Raw genomic sequence first — 17894 nt, forward strand, 5'->3', positions numbered from 1 at the left:
TGTATCGATTCACACTTAAAGTTGTTCCATATAATTCTGTACATTTTCACTTAGCAACACATCCTCCATAGTAACATTCTCCTATATGATTACTCCTTTAACTTTTTTTTTTTTTTTTTTTTTTTGGTATGCGGGCTTCTCACTGCTGTGGCCTCTCCCGTCGCGGAGCAGGCTCGGCGGCCATGGCTCACGGGCCCAGCTGCTCCGCGGCATGTGGGATCCTCCACGCACCCGTGTCCCCTGCATCGGCAGGTGGACTCTCAACCACTGCGCCACCAGGGAAGCCCCTCCTTTAACTTTTTAATAGTAACATAGCACATGGTCCAAAGATATACAGTTAATGCTCACATTATTTAATTAGCAAATACTGAACCATTCTGCTCAAGGAAACAGAGTTGGGCTCCTGAAAGCTCTTGGTCACATTTTCATCAAGTGATCAATACATAATCTTGTTTGATGTGTGTCTGTGTTTAAAGATACCTTATTTAATAAATATCACTGGGGACTTCCCTGGTGGCGCATTGGTTAAGAATCCGCCTGCCAATGTAGGGGACACAGGTTCAATCCCTAGTCTGGGAAGATCCCACATGCTGCGGAGCAACTAAGCCCATGTGCCACAACTACTGAAGCCCGCATGCTCTAGAGCCCGCACACCACAACTACTGAAGCCCGCACACTCCAGGGCCTGCGTGCCACAACTACTGAGCCCATGTGCTGCAACTACTGAAGCCTGTGTGCCTAGAGCCAGTGCTCCACAACGAGAAGCCACCACAATGAGAAGCCCGCACACTGCAATGAAGAGTAGCTCCCACTCGCTGCAACTAGAGAAAGCCTGTGCACAGCAACAAAGACCCAATGCAGCCAAAAATAAATAAAAAAATAAAATAAATAAAATAAATAAATATCACTGATTCATTAACACTGAACTCAAGGTCAACAGCGCTGTAACTCACACCTGAATGAAGCTTTTTGAACACTCGTGTTTTCTACACAAGGCACATAAGAGCTTTCTTGCACTTAGGGACATTACATACAGCACTTCAGCACTACACTTGGGGGCCATTTAAAACAGCAAAATCACAAACAAAAAGCACAAAAATGCAAACAAACATGGCACTAAATAGATCACGAAGAGGACATCTGTACTGATTTTGGGGTTATAAATTTTAGCATATATACAAATTTGCAAATATGGAACCCATGAATAATGAAAGTCGATGCATCTAGAAAGGGGGGTATACAGTAAACCGACTCCTTACCATTCCCGTCTCCACTCTCCTATAGCCATTGTTGTTAGGTTTCTCCTTTATACTTCCAGAGATACTTAAAATGCATATACGAGTGAAAAACAAATATAAATTCTTTTCCTTATCTTTTTTTTTTTTTAACACAAATGGTAGTATATTACACACTTTATTCTGTCCTTTGCTTTTTCAGTGACACTATATCCTGATCTTTTCATATAAATAAATAAGTAGTATCCCTTAAAAATTTTTTGGTAACAGCTGCCCAGCACTCCACTGTATGAATGTAATAAAATTTATTTTAAATGAAGGTTCAGTTGCTTCATACACTTTACATATTACAAATTATGTTACAATGAGTAATTCTGCATAGATCTCATTTTGCACATGAGTACAGATGAGACAAAGGTACAGGTAGTTAGTAGTTTTGAAAGATGCAGCCGAACAAGCCTCTGTGCAAAAAAGAGTTAACAGAGTAGCCTAGCCCTAAGCCTGCAGTCCTCAGATAGCCTGCTTGTAAGGCTGGTCCTTTCCCGGCATGTGGGAAATTGGCTCTTATAATGCTCCTGGTCAGTTAACTGATCACTGTGCCTGGACTGTTCATGCAAACAATATGGCTTATGCTGAACACCTGACATCCTTCTAGGAGACTGGAGTTTTGGTATGTGTTAGGTAGAGGGTGCCTATGTGACCAGCCCCAATAAAAAAATTTGGAGGCTGATCTAATGGGCTTCCTTGGGCAAAAACACCCCACACATGTTGCTGCATTTTCACCACTGGGGGAAGTGTATGTTCTTTGTGACCCCTTATGGGAGGGAAAGATAATAAAAGAAACCCACACATGGATTCCTCCAGTCTCTGTGTTTTTTTCTTTTATGATCAGTGTAACCTTACTATATCACTGTAATAAATCTTAGCCATGAGTAAACCATATGCCAAGTCCCACGAGTTTTTTAGAAAATCTCCAAACGCAGATGTTCTTAGAGACTGATACACCTTTCCTAGGAGTTGTGCCAGTTTACACTCTGCTCGCAATGTTACAACATGATCTTTTGAAAGTTCCAGACTATTTCTTTTTCTGAATGTATTTAGTGAATTCCCTATTTGGAAGACAGCACAGAATGTAGCTGAGAGACCATAAATCTGAAACCAGAATGGAGTAGTTATATAACCACAGGCATACAAATTGCATATTTAGTCTCTTTCTTCTTTCCCCACCCCATCTCAAACAATTCAGTCCAAAGTCATTAGGTGAAGCTGAGAGAGGTAGGCATTCATGTTGGGAGAGGGAAGGGCAAGTGCCCCAGAGCAAGGTGTTGGAGGTTGACTGAGATGAGGAAGGTATCCATGTGACAAGGTGGAACCGGCCCATAGGGTGTCAGGGTTAGTAAGGCATTTGTGTAGGAGGATGGCCTGGCACGAGGTTGGTGCCTGAGAAGGGTGAGCAAGGCTTTTATGCAGAAGGGATCCTAATGTAGGGTGAGGAAGGTATACTCATGGAGTGTCAGCCTAGAATGGGCATCAAAGATCAAGTGAGGTGAGGAAGGCAGGCTCTTCTGAGTGGGTCCTGGTACAGTCAGAGAATGAGCAGGGTGAGGAAAGCAAGCATCTCACATGGGAGGGCTGCCCAACACAGAGTATCAAAGCCCAAGGATGTGAAAAAGGCATATCCATGAGGTCCGGAGCAGGGTGAGGAAGGAGTCCTCACAGTGGAGCAAGGTGGGAGGCCTGCCCTGGTACAGGATGTCAGAATCGAAACAAGGTGAGAAAGACGTCCTGTGCAGGAGCAGCCTCATGTGACATCAGAGCCTGAGAGGAAGAGACAGGCTGTAATACACTGTATAGTTTACGTAACTAGGGGACTGATCAAGTAAGATTAAGAACAATGGAAATCAAGTTTTGGAGAAAAGAGTTACAAGTATGAATAAGGAGAAGCCTAGACAAAACACTGTAGTGTTGGTAAACTGGAAGCATCTATGTGAACTCATGATTTTCAATACATAAAGTAATAAACAATGATATACATGTATGTATATACATTTATATATTCCTCTGTTCTGTCCACTGCATGCCTGGAAGCAGTGACACTCCAGAAGCAGTTACACTAGAAGGAACCAAGGCTCCTTGCAGAAATGGCTGATTCCACAACTGGAGGAGGAAAAGTACCAGATGAACCTGGATAATCTTGTTAGGCCACAAAGTGAAGACGTGTTCAAAGAATGATGGAAACATCAAAAAGACACAAAAACCAGCTTTAAGGTCTCTTACTGGCCCAAACTGAGTCAACCTGAGGATAACAAATGATAGTAGTGACATAAAACACATTGAATAAAATAGGAAACAATGAGTTCACACATAAAAAGCTAGAAAAAAAACCTTGAGAACTTGATGAGGAACGGGATACTTACAAGGTCTCCAAGTTCCTCTCCAAAAAATACTTACTAAATACAAAAAGGAAAACTTTATAGTGAAGCAATCTGGTGGCTACCACCTTAATGAAGTGATCAAAGTTAACACCACCAGTAATGGGATAATTAATATTGTATGCCACCCAATGGTAAGCAATGAGAAGAATATCACCTCTGTGATATTCCTGCCAAATATACATGACCTGAATTTAGTAATGAGAAAATATCAGATAAACCCAAATTGAGGAACACTCTACAGAATAACTGTCCTCAAACTATCAAAAATGTCAGGGCCAATGAAAGGCAAGAAAAGACTAACTGTTCTAGACAGAAGGAGACTGAAGAGTTATGGCAACTATATGCAACACTTGATTCTGGACTCACTCCTACTGCAATAAAGGACATCACTAGTACAATGGCAAAACTTCAATGGGATGTGAGGATTCAATGAAAATAATACATATATGTTAATTTTCTAATTTTGATGGTTGTATCACAGTTATGGAAGACAGTATCTTTCTTGTTTGTAGGAAACACTCATGAAAGTATTTGGAAGTGATAGGAAATGTCAGTAATTTACCCCTAAATGGCTTAGAAGAAAGTTTTATAATACTGTACTTGCAAGTTTTCTCTAAGTTCAGATTGCTTTAAAATAAACATAGAAATATAAATACCCCCCAAATATACATATATAATTTTTACACTTTGGACAGATTACCAAACTACCTTTAAGAAATATGATACCAATTCATACCATGTAACATCTAGATATTAAGTGAACATTTTAATGAGAGAAATTTCACTAGGTCATTAAAAAAATTTAACTCACATGTTATGTGAAATGTTGTTTTTTACCCCCATATTTTTTATTGGCCCATCAGGATGCAAGACTACTTACTATAATACAAACTGAAAACTTACATCAATCTCCATGTGCCGAAACCTGCACACCTGTCGAAAACAGCGCCCTTCCTGCCATAATGTGCAAACAGTTTCATTTCCTAATGCAGCTTCACAGTGACGGAATGGACAGCTGTCACCCTGTAAACAAAGAGAATAATACAGAAAAGAACTGTGGTACCAAACTAGATCCCAGGCAAAATGTTCACTGTACATTTCTTGGTATCTAGACAAACACAAAGGAGTAAGGAGAGACAGGTAAAGTAGAAAACAACTGACATGAGATGACACGAACAATCTGAGGTCAACAAATTTTTAATTTCCTAAAACCTATTTCTTGACAGCATCCTACATCTGATCTGACAACGTGAATGACACAAGCTGAGAGATGGGGCTGAAAAAGACAAATGGGAGTACTAGGTACTCTTTAAAAATATATTTTACTGTTAATCTTCAAAACCATTTCATACATCCTGACTTGTGTAACTAGTTTTTAATGGAAAATCAGAAAGTTAATAGATTAGAATTTAAGTATAATTCCATACTTCACTATGTATTTCATACAACGTTAATATCTGAAACATACCTTTAAGAAATATGATACCAATTCATACCATGTAACATCTAGATATTAAGTGAACATTTTAATGAGAGAAATTTCACTAGGTCATTAAAAAAATTTAACTCACATGTTATGTGAAATGTTGTTTTTTACCCCCATATTTTTTATTGGCCCATCAGGATGCAAGACTACTTACTATAATACAAACTGAAAACTTACATCAATCTCCATGTGCCGAAACCTGCACACCTGTCGAAAACAGCGCCCTTCCTGCCATAATGTGCAAACAGTTTCATTTCCTAATGCAGCTTCACAGTGACGGAATGGACAGCTGTCACCCTGTAAACAAAGAGAATAATACAGAAAAGAACTGTGGTACCAAACTAGATCCCAGGCAAAATGTTCACTGTACATTTCTTGGTATCTAGACAAACACAAAGGAGTAAGGAGAGACAGGTAAAGTAGAAAACAACTGACATGAGATGACACGAACAATCTGAGGTCAACAAATTTTTAATTTCCTAAAACCTATTTCTTGACAGCATCCTACATCTGATCTGACAACGTGAATGACACAAGCTGAGAGATGGGGCTGAAAAAGACAAATGGGAGTACTAGGTACTCTTTAAAAATATATTTTACTGTTAATCTTCAAAACCATTTCATACATCCTGACTTGTGTAACTAGTTTTTAATGGAAAATCAGAAAGTTAATAGATTAGAATTTAAGTATAATTCCATACTTCACTATGTATTTCATACAACGTTAATATCTGAAACAAAATGCTACTGTTGTGCAACTTGCTATATAAAATCAAAGCTTTGCTCAAAACTGACAATTTTAAACACAGCACCAATATGATTTAAGAAAAATTTTTGAAAAAAAATACACATGCATAGAATTAGTCATAAAGGAACAGAAAACAGCAGACAGATCTAAATGGAGCTATAGAAGAATCAAGCTGAAAAACAGGAAGCTCTGACAAAGAAAAAGCAATAAAGCTGCAAAAGCTTATTTAGAAAAGTGGCTTTAGTATTCAGCAGGAAATCTGAAGCAAGAAGTCAAATTCAACCCACCCATTCATTTAACACAAAGTAAATAAAAGCAAAGTTGGCCAGCCACAGTTAAAGTGTTCCCAATTCTAAAAGCACCCTGAACAGATTAATTACAGCTAGAACACTGAATGATGATTAAATGCTATGAACCTTTTTATTTTTGGAGAATATGGAGAACATAAAATGAAGAGAAAAAAATGATGAAGAATGAATTCCCTTAGGAATGCTACCCTTTACTAAAAAACTGACAGCAGATAATAAATAGCTGAGCAAAACATATAGACGACTTGGTATATTGGGAAAATCTTATCCAATTTTATTAGGGAAATCATAGAAAGAAATGATTTAGAGATGCCAATTCTTACTTTAGTACATGTAGAATAGAAAAAAAAATAGCAGTCTTCTCCTTGATTAGGCATGCTGAGTAGATCCTCAGATGAGAAGTGGCTTCTTGAAAACAAGCCACTGCTTCCTCAAGGCGAGGACCAGCTCCAAGTCCTCTTGAAATGGGTTTAATCTTCCAAAAGACAACTCAATCACAGGAATTGTCTTTTAAACGTAATCCTAAAATGAGAAGACAATGAACAAAAGTATTTCAGGTAAATTCTTCCAACTTTCTCCTCCAAATCACCTTGCCCAATGAGATCACATTGTTAAAACCAAATTTTAATTGTATTAGTATGTCTATATTGCCTATAACAGAGCCTTATGAAAACTGATTCACATTTTATTCTGATGTGAAAGTTATACATTCTCATCTACAATGTAAAAGTTTTGTTAAGAATAGCCATGCTTCTTTCTTTTGTACACTCTATGGTGCTTCGGCATAAACTAGGGAAGCACTGCACACTCAATAAATGATCTGCAGTTTAGATTATTAATGGGACTTGGATTATTTTACACAAGATAATTTGTGAAATCTACATTTCTGACAAACCAGATTTTTTTTCATCTTGTTGGATGAAAGTTCCAATATTTTCACAAGCATTTTTGTTATTTCAAAAGTATATAATTGTAAGTATGTGGGAAAAACTGTCTCACTAGAAAAATTGGTGAAACAATTACCCCTGAAAAATCTGTAGAGCTAATAGCTAATATAATTAAGATGGACAAAGAGCTGCACACCAATTGCAAACAAGGAGCAAAAGAAGTTCTCAGGGCTTGACCCATAAAATAGTGCTTATGCAAAATGACCAATATTCCCTCCCGCCTCAGTCCCTGCCATACCCTGGCCCCCTGCACTACAGGGTTCAAGAAAGAAAGCTTCTAGAGAAGTAAAAATACATGACAAGAGCACAAGCCAGAATTTGGAAGGGGTTTCTACAAACTCCTACATCAGAAGGTCAGGTTTCAGAAACACTGATCTAGGGACTTCCCTGGTGGTCCAGCGGTTAAGACTCTGTGCTTCCACTGCACAGGGCGTGCAGTCGATAGGGGAAGTTCTGCATGCTGAGAGGTGCGGCCAGAAACAACAACAACAACAACAACAGAAACACTGATCTACAATTTGAAATCAGCTGAATCAAATTCCTTCATATTTCCTACTAACAATTCCTAATCCAAGAACAGCAGGCCATGACAAAAACCAGCCTTTAAGTCAGCAACCAAGGTTAGAAGAGTTATGTTACTAAACATACCTTCAAAATGTACATACCCTATGACTTCCGATTCCATTTCTAGAATTTATCCTGAGATTAATATTCAACAAATATGCAAAATAACAGTGCATAAGAAAGTTCATCACCAATTTCTTCTAACAATGAAAAACCACCGAGAAACCTAAATGTTCAAAAACCGATGCATCTATAAGCCAAGGAATGACACGGATTGCCAGCAAACACCAGAAGCTAGAAGAAGCAAGGAAGGATCATTTCCCTACAGGTTTCAGAGAGAGCATGACCCTGCCAACAGAACACAGACCAAAATGTTAGCAGCAGTTACGGCCATGGTAGTAGAATTACAGGTGGCTACTGATTATTTTGTTTTATGCTGAGAATAACATTAAGTTTTCTAATATAATGCAACACAGACATAAAAAATTTAAGTTTGCCCTAACTGACCTGACCATCACTGATCCACGAAGGGCTGGACCTTTAATAGCACCTCACCAATCCACTACCAGGATTCCTCTGACTGCAAACACAGGGAATGCATTCCGCCTTGTAGGGTACACCAAAAGGTAACTTTAAAAATTGGGGGGGAGGGGGACGTCCCTGGTGGTCCAGTGGTTAAGACTCCATGCTCCCCATGCAGGGGGCCCAAGTCTGATCCCTGGTCAGGGAACTAGATCCCACATGCTGCAACTAAGACCCAGTGTGGCCAAATAAGTATTTAAAAACTGGCAGAAGAGGGGCTTCCCTGGTGGCGCAGTGATTGAGAATCCGCCTGTCGATGCAGGGGACACGGGTTCGTGCCCTGGTCCGGGAAGATCCCACGTGCCACAGAGCAACTAAGCCCATGAGCTAGAACTACTGAGCCTGCACTCTAAAGCCCGTGAGCCACAACTACTGAAGCCTACTTGCCTAGAGCCTGCGCTCCGCAGCAAGAGAAGCCACCGCAATGAGAAGCCCGCGCACAGCAACAAAGACCCAATGTAGCCAAAACTAAATAAAATAAATTTTTTAAAGAAAAGAACATGATCAAAGAAGATTTATTCCAGGACAAAGAATGGTTTAATACTGGGAAATTCATTACATTAATAGAATAAAGGGGGGCTAAAAACAGAAACTCTATGGTATCTTAAGATTTCAAAAACAGAAAAACGGAGGGAAAAAAAGATTGAAAATTATAATTTTTTAATGTTAAAATGGCTTAACAAAAAAGAAAGCTAAAACACAACATCTACTCCCAGTAAAAACTCTTTGTAAATTACAAGGAACCTCCTTAGCATGAATGTACTAATTCATCAGAAACTATCAACACATGAGACATGGTAAAACACTGGAGGTAAATCACTCAAGGCAAAAAAAAAAAAAAAAAGGCAAAAAAAAAAGTCTCGCTGTCTGCACCATCATTCAACACTGTTCCAGAGTCCAGTATATGCAATAAGGAAAAAAAAGTATAAAGATTAGAAAGGATGAGGCAAAAAATTTAGTATCTGCACATTATATGCTTGCAAACTATAAAATCTAACAATCAACTAAAGAAATTTAAAATAAGATATTTAAAAGATCAATAAATTTCCTATGTGCCAGCAACAATCATTCAGATAATAACATTGAATGCAATTCAATTCAAAATCTCAGTGATACTTTATTTTTATTGGAACTTGACAGACTGCAAAATAACCTAGAGTAACTGAGAAAAATAAGGAAAATCTTAAAAAGAATGAGAGGCCTTGTGCTTCCTGATATTATCATAGATGTGAAAGATAACATTTAAATGTAATATTGGCAAATAAATGAGTACAAGATTAACAGAATCCAAGCAATTTCTGGAAAAGGTGGCATTTGAAATTAACCAAAAAAATTAGCTACCCATTTGAAAAAAACAATTACTACTTCATACAAAAAGGTTCCAAGGGAATAAAAGCAAGCATGGCAAAGAGGCTTTAGCTCACTAAAAGCACTATATAAGATTCTAAATTCGTAACTATGTTGAACAAAAAAACAAGCGATATTTGACAATGCTTAATGGGATGAAGAGAGGCAATGTCATATAATTACAATCCTTAGATTACTTTTTTTTTTTTGGGGGGGGCGGTTCGCAGGCCTCTCACTGTTGTGCCCTCTCCCGTCGCGGAGCACAGGCTCCAGATGCGCAGGCTCAGCGGCCATGGCTCACGGGCCTAGCCACTCCACGGCATGTGGGATCTTCCCGGACTGGAGCACGAACCCGTGTCCCCTGCATTGGCAGGCGGACTCTCAAGCACTGCGCCACCAGGGAAGCCCAGATTACATTTTTAATATAAAATATATAACCACCCAAATACTGGGGGAAAAAAATGCATGCTATTTTTTTTATAAGCTCAGGATGGAAAACACCTGTCCTTAACATGACACCGAAGTTACAAACCGTAATAAAACTGATGGATTTCACTACATAAAATGAAAAACATTCATATAGCAAAAGGTTTATCAGCAACACGGCCAAAGATGAATATCTTCACTAAAAGGGATGTGTTAAGAACTTTTAAAAATCAAAAAGACTTTATTAATTCAGTAAATTGGTATAATCTCTTTAGGGAATTTTAACAATTCTACAAATTCGCATCTAAGAAGTGGTTCAAAGAGATAGTTCACATATATGTGTGTACAGAGCTGTTTTTGGATGCAGGGCTTTTTTGTTTTTAATGGCAAAAACCCAAATGTCTATCAATCAGGGATACATTATATTATGGCACATCCATCCATATAAAGGAACACTATGTAGTCATTAGAAAAAGGTGAGGCAGAGCTATGTGTATGGACACTGAACTATGCCACGATAAACTACTAACAGTGCTTTTCTCTGAGGAGGTGGAATTACAGGAAGAGTCCACCTTGTTTATATTGTTTTTACCTTTTTTATAAAGTGCATATATTATCAAAAAAAGAGGGGGTAGGGATATTTCCATCAAAAAAACTAAAAACTCATGAACAATTACAAGAAAAAAATGTGTTGACAATATTTTTTTGATTTTCTCACTGATCCAGGAAAATTATGCCTTAAGTTACAAAAATGTTCACTCCTTTAATCAGGGAAAAAAAGAACACATTTCCACACTTACATGATTAGCTGGTTGCTCTCAGCAGCAATGTCTGTGTCTTCACTGAGTTCCAATCTATTACGCCTGTAGGTCGAACCAACACTCAATCCATGAATTAATAATAATGAGGCAGAAAGAATTTTCCTCCTCACATTGCCAAGGAAACCTCTCAGCCACAATTCAAACACAGGGCGTGTTTTTAAAACATCTCCCAACTACTGAGAGATTTAAGTCCATTCAAACAACCTTTGTCAAACTGGAGACAGCTAGGGTTAGTTATCTCCTCAACAAAAAAACAACAAAAAAGAGTTCATATAAAGATGAACTTGAGATTCAAAGAATTATTAAAAAAAAAAATCCATCTTCCATAGCCGAGCAATTAATTTAAAAAGAAAAAAGAAAAAGAAAAAAGAAAAAGAACACCAAAATTCAATAAGATCCAATTTCTGGTCTTCAAGATTTCTTCACCTATTAAGAAAAAAACAGAAACCTTCCCCCATCTTTATTATCTGTATAATAAAAACATACTTGTATGTAAAAATATAAAGTGTTTTATGTATAATATACATATACATATATACTAACTGGCTTATACACACACACACACACACACATACACAAATGTGTAGAAATAAAACATTTGGGTAAGTTTTCCCTTTTAAAATACACTACAAAAGCTTTTAAATTTGAGTTCATTATAAAAATAGTGAACTTCCTCTTCTACCAAAGTATCATGAAGTATATTAATATGTTACACTTAATTTTGCCCAGCCCACAAAATAAAGGTGAAGGGAAATCCTCACACATATATCGATGTGTACAATGTGGATGTATATATATCATCACATCATCTTTTATCACCTTCAGGGAGTGTTTAACCAAAAAAGATAGAAATGTATAGTTATAGAGTAACTACAGAGTGGTGCAGCAAGCTGTAGAAGGCAGAGCAGCATTATAGTCATCCTGAACTGGCACTGTCAAAATTACAGAAAGCTTCTATCTAATAAGGGAAGATGTTTTCCTTCAGTTATAGCAACACCAGTGTCACCGGCATGACATTCAATGGTGGCCCTGCAAAGGCTTGCTTATGCAGCCTAGATCCAAATTCTCTACTAGTGATGGCTTCAACTATAGATTTTATAATTATCCATTTACTCCAGTTAGTAAAAGGGTAAACTTTTGGAGTTGAAATTTCATTTCACAATGGTACATTTACCATTTAAGAATTTCAAAAAAAACGAAAAACAAAAACAAAAAACAATTTTGATACATAGAAATGAGTTCTAAATTTTGAACCAGCCCAGTAACAAAGCAATTTTGATTCTCACGTAATAAATACTACATAATTTCTAGGCTAAATCTTGCCAAATACTACCCAAGACAAAACTAAAATCAAAACTTAAAAAAAAGTGGACACCTTTTACTCACACTTAATACTAGTCAATTTTCCAGGAAATTTTTGGGCAGGGAATATCCCCAAATCTAAAATGAAAAAAAGGAAAAATTGGGATCTTACATTAGTTATTCAGTCTGAAACTTTTAATAGACTTTTACTAAAAGTCATCATTTATGGCCTCCCACTCAATCACAAAAACATACTTCCAGAGTGGAAAGGGACAAGATCAATTGAGATCAATTCTCTCATTTTACCAGTGAGGCAATGATTCCTAACACATGAAAATATTGACTGCTTTTTTTAAATAAGAATTACGGCCAAAATAATCTCATAGTTAAGAATACAGTATTATGGATCATTCAGTATAATTTTTAAAAGACATTTAAGATCACTTAAATTCAAAGAAACATTCTGTGGGAAAGGGATACTGGTTTGTCACAGTATACTCATGGGGCTTTCATTCCAATTTCCATTCAATCTTTTTCAATTCTGTAAACTTTTTGTCATTTACCCATAGATTATATAAAAGTAGCTAATCTTTGTTTTTACAATAAAAGTTAAAAAGGGCAATTCAAAGACTAAAAGTAATTTCTTCCTAATTGTTTTCTCATGTTTCCTCTCTATAGAGACCCAATCTTTAAATATAAAGGGCAACTCTACCACACTTAGTAAGTTGAAATTATAACGCTGACCAGTATGAGGAGGCAATTAGGAATTCCCAAATATAAAACAATTTTGTGAACTCTGTTTTTGCCAAGCTGTAAGTATGAATCAGGGTTTTTAAAGAAATAGAAAAATGGTGGTGATGGGGAGAGATACTAGTATGCTTTTTCTCTATTTCATTGGTTTCAGAGCAATCAAACTTCCCAGGTTGAGAGAAATTTTTACTTAAAACCAATTACTAGTTCAATCTACCAGCCAGAAATAGCCTAAGGCCTTTCAATGCTGCACTATATTTTTTAAATTAAAAGTCTTTTTTTCTCTCAATTGGTATAAACAAAATTTCAAGTGACAGCTACACTGAGTTACTACTATGAAATCTTTAATCTTCACTTTGTCAACATTATATTACCCCTGAGGAATTTTCAGCCCTTTCTGTGTTTTCAGGTTTCCCCAGATTGTGCATAAAGAATAATTAGTATAACTGTATACAACAATTATAGCAATTAGGACACAGTAACATAGCAATAAGTTGCCCATTTTAAATGGAGAAAGGAAAAAGAAATTAAGATAATATTTCTTTTTCATTGCTTTGAATAACTTCATTCTCAGGATCCCAGCTCAGAACCAATGAAGAATAATCATAGTTAACATTTTTCAAGTTCATTTTCAGAAACATCAGCTGTTCTATATTGTCAAAGTCCAGGCTCATGATCTGCTTTGGATGAAAGTGGCTATTTGCAGTAAAGATACATTCAGACTGCCAACTACACATGGGGCAGCTCAGATACTGAATGGCAACTTGGGTCAAAGCTGGCCATACGCTCACCTTCTTCTGCCAGTAAATCAAAGGGTCATCACCTCCTGAGGTCTCTGAATACTTCTCTTTGAAGTATTCATCCACTACTGCCATAGCAGAAGGAAACATGAAGCTTTTGCCTCCAATGGCAACATTATCTGCAGCTGAACTATCAACAGACCCTGAACTGGAGGTGCCTTCTCTTATAGATGAGGTAAATGAATCAGCTCCTACTATGCCTGAGGAACCAGAAGCTTCTGAAGTTGCAATATGGCAGACCTCTGATGAAGATTCCATATAGTTACAAACTTCTTCTGCAAGGATCTGCTTATAAGTTTCCAAATCAGCACCTTGAGGGAAAAAGTCTTCCAAACTGTTTTTAAAGCAGGGGTCTAACAAAGCAGCCAAGATACAGGGCTTGGATTTGAGCATGGCACTTAACAGGGTATCAGTTTCAAGTTTCAGAGATAAACTGTCTACCAGATTGAGGGCCTGAGTAATACCTCTAACTTGAAAATCTTCTCTGAGTTTCTGCAGGGAAAGGAGTAGATGATGGATTAGGGGTAGCACCTGATTCAATCCTGTGGTCTTCACACTCACTTTCTGGGTGGCCTCCTCAAATGGTTTAAGAATATCACAAACATACGTCATTAGAGTCCACTGAAGGGAGGTGAGCACAACTCCACTGGCTCTACCAAGACTATGGTGAACTGAGTAACAATGCTCCAAGAGCCATTTTAACATATAAAAGGTAGAAATCCAATGGCCAGCTTCATCCTGCTTCAAATTTTTCCATGGAAGTTGGTGATCATTTTGGAATTCTTGTAGTATCTGACGGGCCTTGACTGAATGACTAAAATGATGACAGGTTTTCCTAGCAGCCACTAACATGTTCTCAATGCTTTTGTGCTCACAGAAAAAGTCTTGAATGACTGTATTTAAACAATGCAAGAAGCACGGCACATGGGTAAAACCACCATCTTTGACTGCATGTACTACATTAGAAGAATTGTCAGAAACGATGAAGCTAGGGATGAGGAAATTAGGAGAAAGCCACAGACCAATCTGGTCACTTAATTCTTGTAAAATGTTGGTTATCAAACAGTCTTTGGCCAAACCTGTTACACAGAGAACTGCCCACTTTCTAAAATTGGGGATCCTGTCATTACTGGAAGAAGGTGTAGTTTGCAAAGAGACCCAGTGTACAGTCACAATGAAATAGTCAGTGGATGGGTCATGGGTCCATATGTCCACAGTCAGATGGATCTTTTGGCTTTGAACATTCTCCAAAGTTAAGAAAATTTTTTCTCTGACCCAATCATATAATTGAGGCACAGCCTTAGTGAAAAAGTAAGTTTCAGATGGTAACCTATAGTCAGGGGCCACAATCTGCATGAACCTCTGAAAGGCTGGAGTTGAGAAATAGTTGTAAGGATGCATATCTTCCACAATCATTTGAATAATTGCTTGACTTATTTGACTTGAGGTTGAATTTTCACAATATGTTGTTTCTTGTTCCTGTGCATGCATTAGAGTGTCTTGCTCTGCAACAGGAATAGGACTCTCAGATCTTCTATTTTCAACCTCTAACACAGGAGGTTCATCTGAGTCAGAGTCACTAAGGTCCTCAGCTGTTATATCCTGGCTGCCTGTAGACTTCTCTCCAGGCAAAGTATCACTCAAGAGATCATTTCTCTCAGTCTCAGCTTCATCTAATCCATTTCCAACTGCACCACTGTCTTTGTTGGCAACTGCCCAATGGATGGGATGTGTGGCCTGCAGGTGTCGTTGAAGTGTTGAAGTTCCTAAGTGAGAACCCGGCCTACCCCGGCTCACACTTCTTTTACATATATTACAGACAGCTCTTGAGATGTGCTGAGGATCGGTATAGAAAAAATTCCAAACTGCAGATGTCTTGGCTCTTGTTCCAGGAATTAAGGCATGCTTGACAATGTTACTTTTGATGAGAAATCTCCCTCTTTCTGCCTTCAGGGCATCAGATACTGATTTATCACGTTTCTTTCCCATTCCATTATTATCCAATGGATCAGTAGGGATATATTCAAAGCTTCCACTGCTTCCCGCGGAAGAGGGAGATAAAGGTACATCCAAAGTAAAATCCTCCTCCCCACTAGTAACTCCAAATTTGTTGGCCCTGGTCCAGTGAGGTGAATGCCTTGCCTGCAGATGTCGCTGAAGAGTAGATGTCCCGAGATGGCTACCTGGTTTACCCCTGCTAACACTTTTTTCACAGAGGTTACAAATAGCCCGCCAGGTGTACTGGGGGTCAACATGAAAGAAGTGCCACACGATGGAGGTCTTGGCTCTAGTACTAGGTAAATAGATCTGTTTTTCTATATTGCTCTCAAAAAGACTTTCTTCGTCCTGCTCAGGGGCATTGGAAGCCAACAAAGCAGGGGCATCTGCAACTGGCCTCCCAGATACCAAATCCTTACTAAACTTTTTCGAAAGGATCAGTTTCTTTCGTCGCCTTTTCCCCTTAATTCGCAAACCCTTCTTTCTTTTCTTTTTCGCAGGCAATTTTGCCTCTTTATCCAGTCCTTCTGCCACCATCTTTCCCTCTACCACATCTTCATCTGTATTAGACGTAATAGGAACACATCCCAGAATCCCGGCACCACTACAAGTGCTACATCTTCTGCCAGGAGAGAGTGAGGAAACTGGTACACTTAAGGTACATACACTCATTCTTTTTATGTCTCTGAAATTCGTACCAGAATCTATTGGTGGGTTTACTCCTCAAACAGATATACAGCTGTTCCTCTCTACTTGCATTATCTTTTCTCCAATTTCTATGGGGAGTCAAATTCCCGTTGGACCAATGACTTCCAAACCAGGTTATTTTTGGAGGAAAAATGACAGCAATGGAGAACATTCCCAAACGCTTTCACAGAGGGCTTTAAGATCCCTTCCAACTTTCTGAGTTCTGAATTCAAACAGTCCAATTTACTCATGTTACAGAAAAAAGAACTGAGGCCTACTTTCCCAGAGTAATAGAGTTGATCAGTAGCAGCTAGAAACCAGGTCCTCCAAATCCCAGGTTCATGTTCTTTCTGCTTCAAGAACTATACCTGCTTGAAATGTCTTCAGTTTTTAAAATATGTATTTTGTATGCTGCCTCATGATAGCAACATCAATTTCCCTTAATTCTGAAGTTAATTATTCTCAGTAAATTTCATTTAAACAAAAACATAGTGCATCATTCAACATTCATCGTTTAGGACTGTGATTTGGCAATACAACCCAAAATGTCAATTCTGGAAAGCTAAATCAGACTCCACATACTGGTCATTAACAGCAAATTCTAGTTGAGGCCTTTCAACTCTAATTAAAAGTAACACAATTTTTAAAAAATGTGGGTACCTAAAAAAAAATGCTTTGGGAGTTAAATTTTACTCAGAAGCTGAATTTTCAATTTACTGTTCGTATGGAGAGTTAATCCATGCTTGGTTTTCAAACATTTTTAGTCTGGAGAAGCTTTACAGCCTGTAAATGAGTAACTCCTAGGTTGGACTCTATATGAGCAGCAAAAACTGAAATATTAGCTTTAAACCACTTCCATGCCTTCTCGGTTGATCCCTCCCCTTCCCCCAATACCTACATACATTTACCCTAAAAAGCATCGCTATCACTAGTTCAGCCTCCTTCTCAAGGTCCAGAACCAAGGCCTGGAAGATGTCAACAATATGGGCCTTCCCCATAGGAATCCGCACCGATTATGGGAGTTTAGGGGGTGTTCTTCATTACGGTTTCATCAGTCCTACAAGGAGAACGGAAGTGTCCCTGTTGCTCTTGACTCCGATGCTGAGGGCTGGGAGTGGGAAGTGTAATTAAGGTAGGGAAGGGGTGTAGGATACCGGAATAAGGTCGGTGGCTTTCTGTGTGTGGAGTTTGAGAAAATCTCCCAAGTAGTGGGACCCTGGAGAGGAATGAGAGTAGGTAAAATCAGCTCCTGGCACTCAATTTGACTTAGGCAGCGGGGGTCCGCTCAACTACGGAAACTGTTGCCCCCAAAGAAAGCAATCTAGTGTCAGTTCTCCTCTGGGAGTAGGGAAACAAGTCGGCTTCCTGGGGCTGCTCCGGGCTCCTACAGTTTCACCAACACCGGATGTGGGGGAGGGGAAGAAGGTTCGTTGGGAAAAGGAGCAGGCGCCGTGGGGG

The 17894-nt window shown here is 38.4% G+C and overlaps 1 protein-coding gene across 23 annotated transcripts in view; it reads right to left on the reverse strand.

The window, feature by feature from the left end:
- Window positions 1-17894, reverse strand: part of ZC3H11A (zinc finger CCCH-type containing 11A) — a 40738-nt gene that overhangs the window by 22561 nt on the left and 283 nt on the right. For 9 of the 23 annotated variants that reach the window (XM_024751162.1, XM_024751159.1, XM_024751158.1 and 6 more), the window contains exons 2-4: window positions 10879-12339; window positions 6536-6734; window positions 5334-5453 (exon numbers count right to left, since the gene is read on the reverse strand). In XM_024751162.1, the coding sequence (XP_024606930.1) occupies window positions 5334-5453; window positions 6536-6589 (174 nt within the window). In that variant the 5' untranslated portion in view covers window positions 6590-6734; window positions 10879-12339. The other 14 variants (XM_024751149.1, XM_024751152.1, XM_024751147.1 and 11 more) reach the window with 9 other exon arrangements.

The sequence above is a fragment of the Neophocaena asiaeorientalis genome, unplaced genomic scaffold (assembly GCF_003031525.2).
Source record: "Neophocaena asiaeorientalis asiaeorientalis breed wild unplaced genomic scaffold, Neophocaena_asiaeorientalis_V1.1 scaffold67, whole genome shotgun sequence".
NCBI classification, from domain to species: domain Eukaryota; kingdom Metazoa; phylum Chordata; class Mammalia; order Artiodactyla; family Phocoenidae; genus Neophocaena; species Neophocaena asiaeorientalis.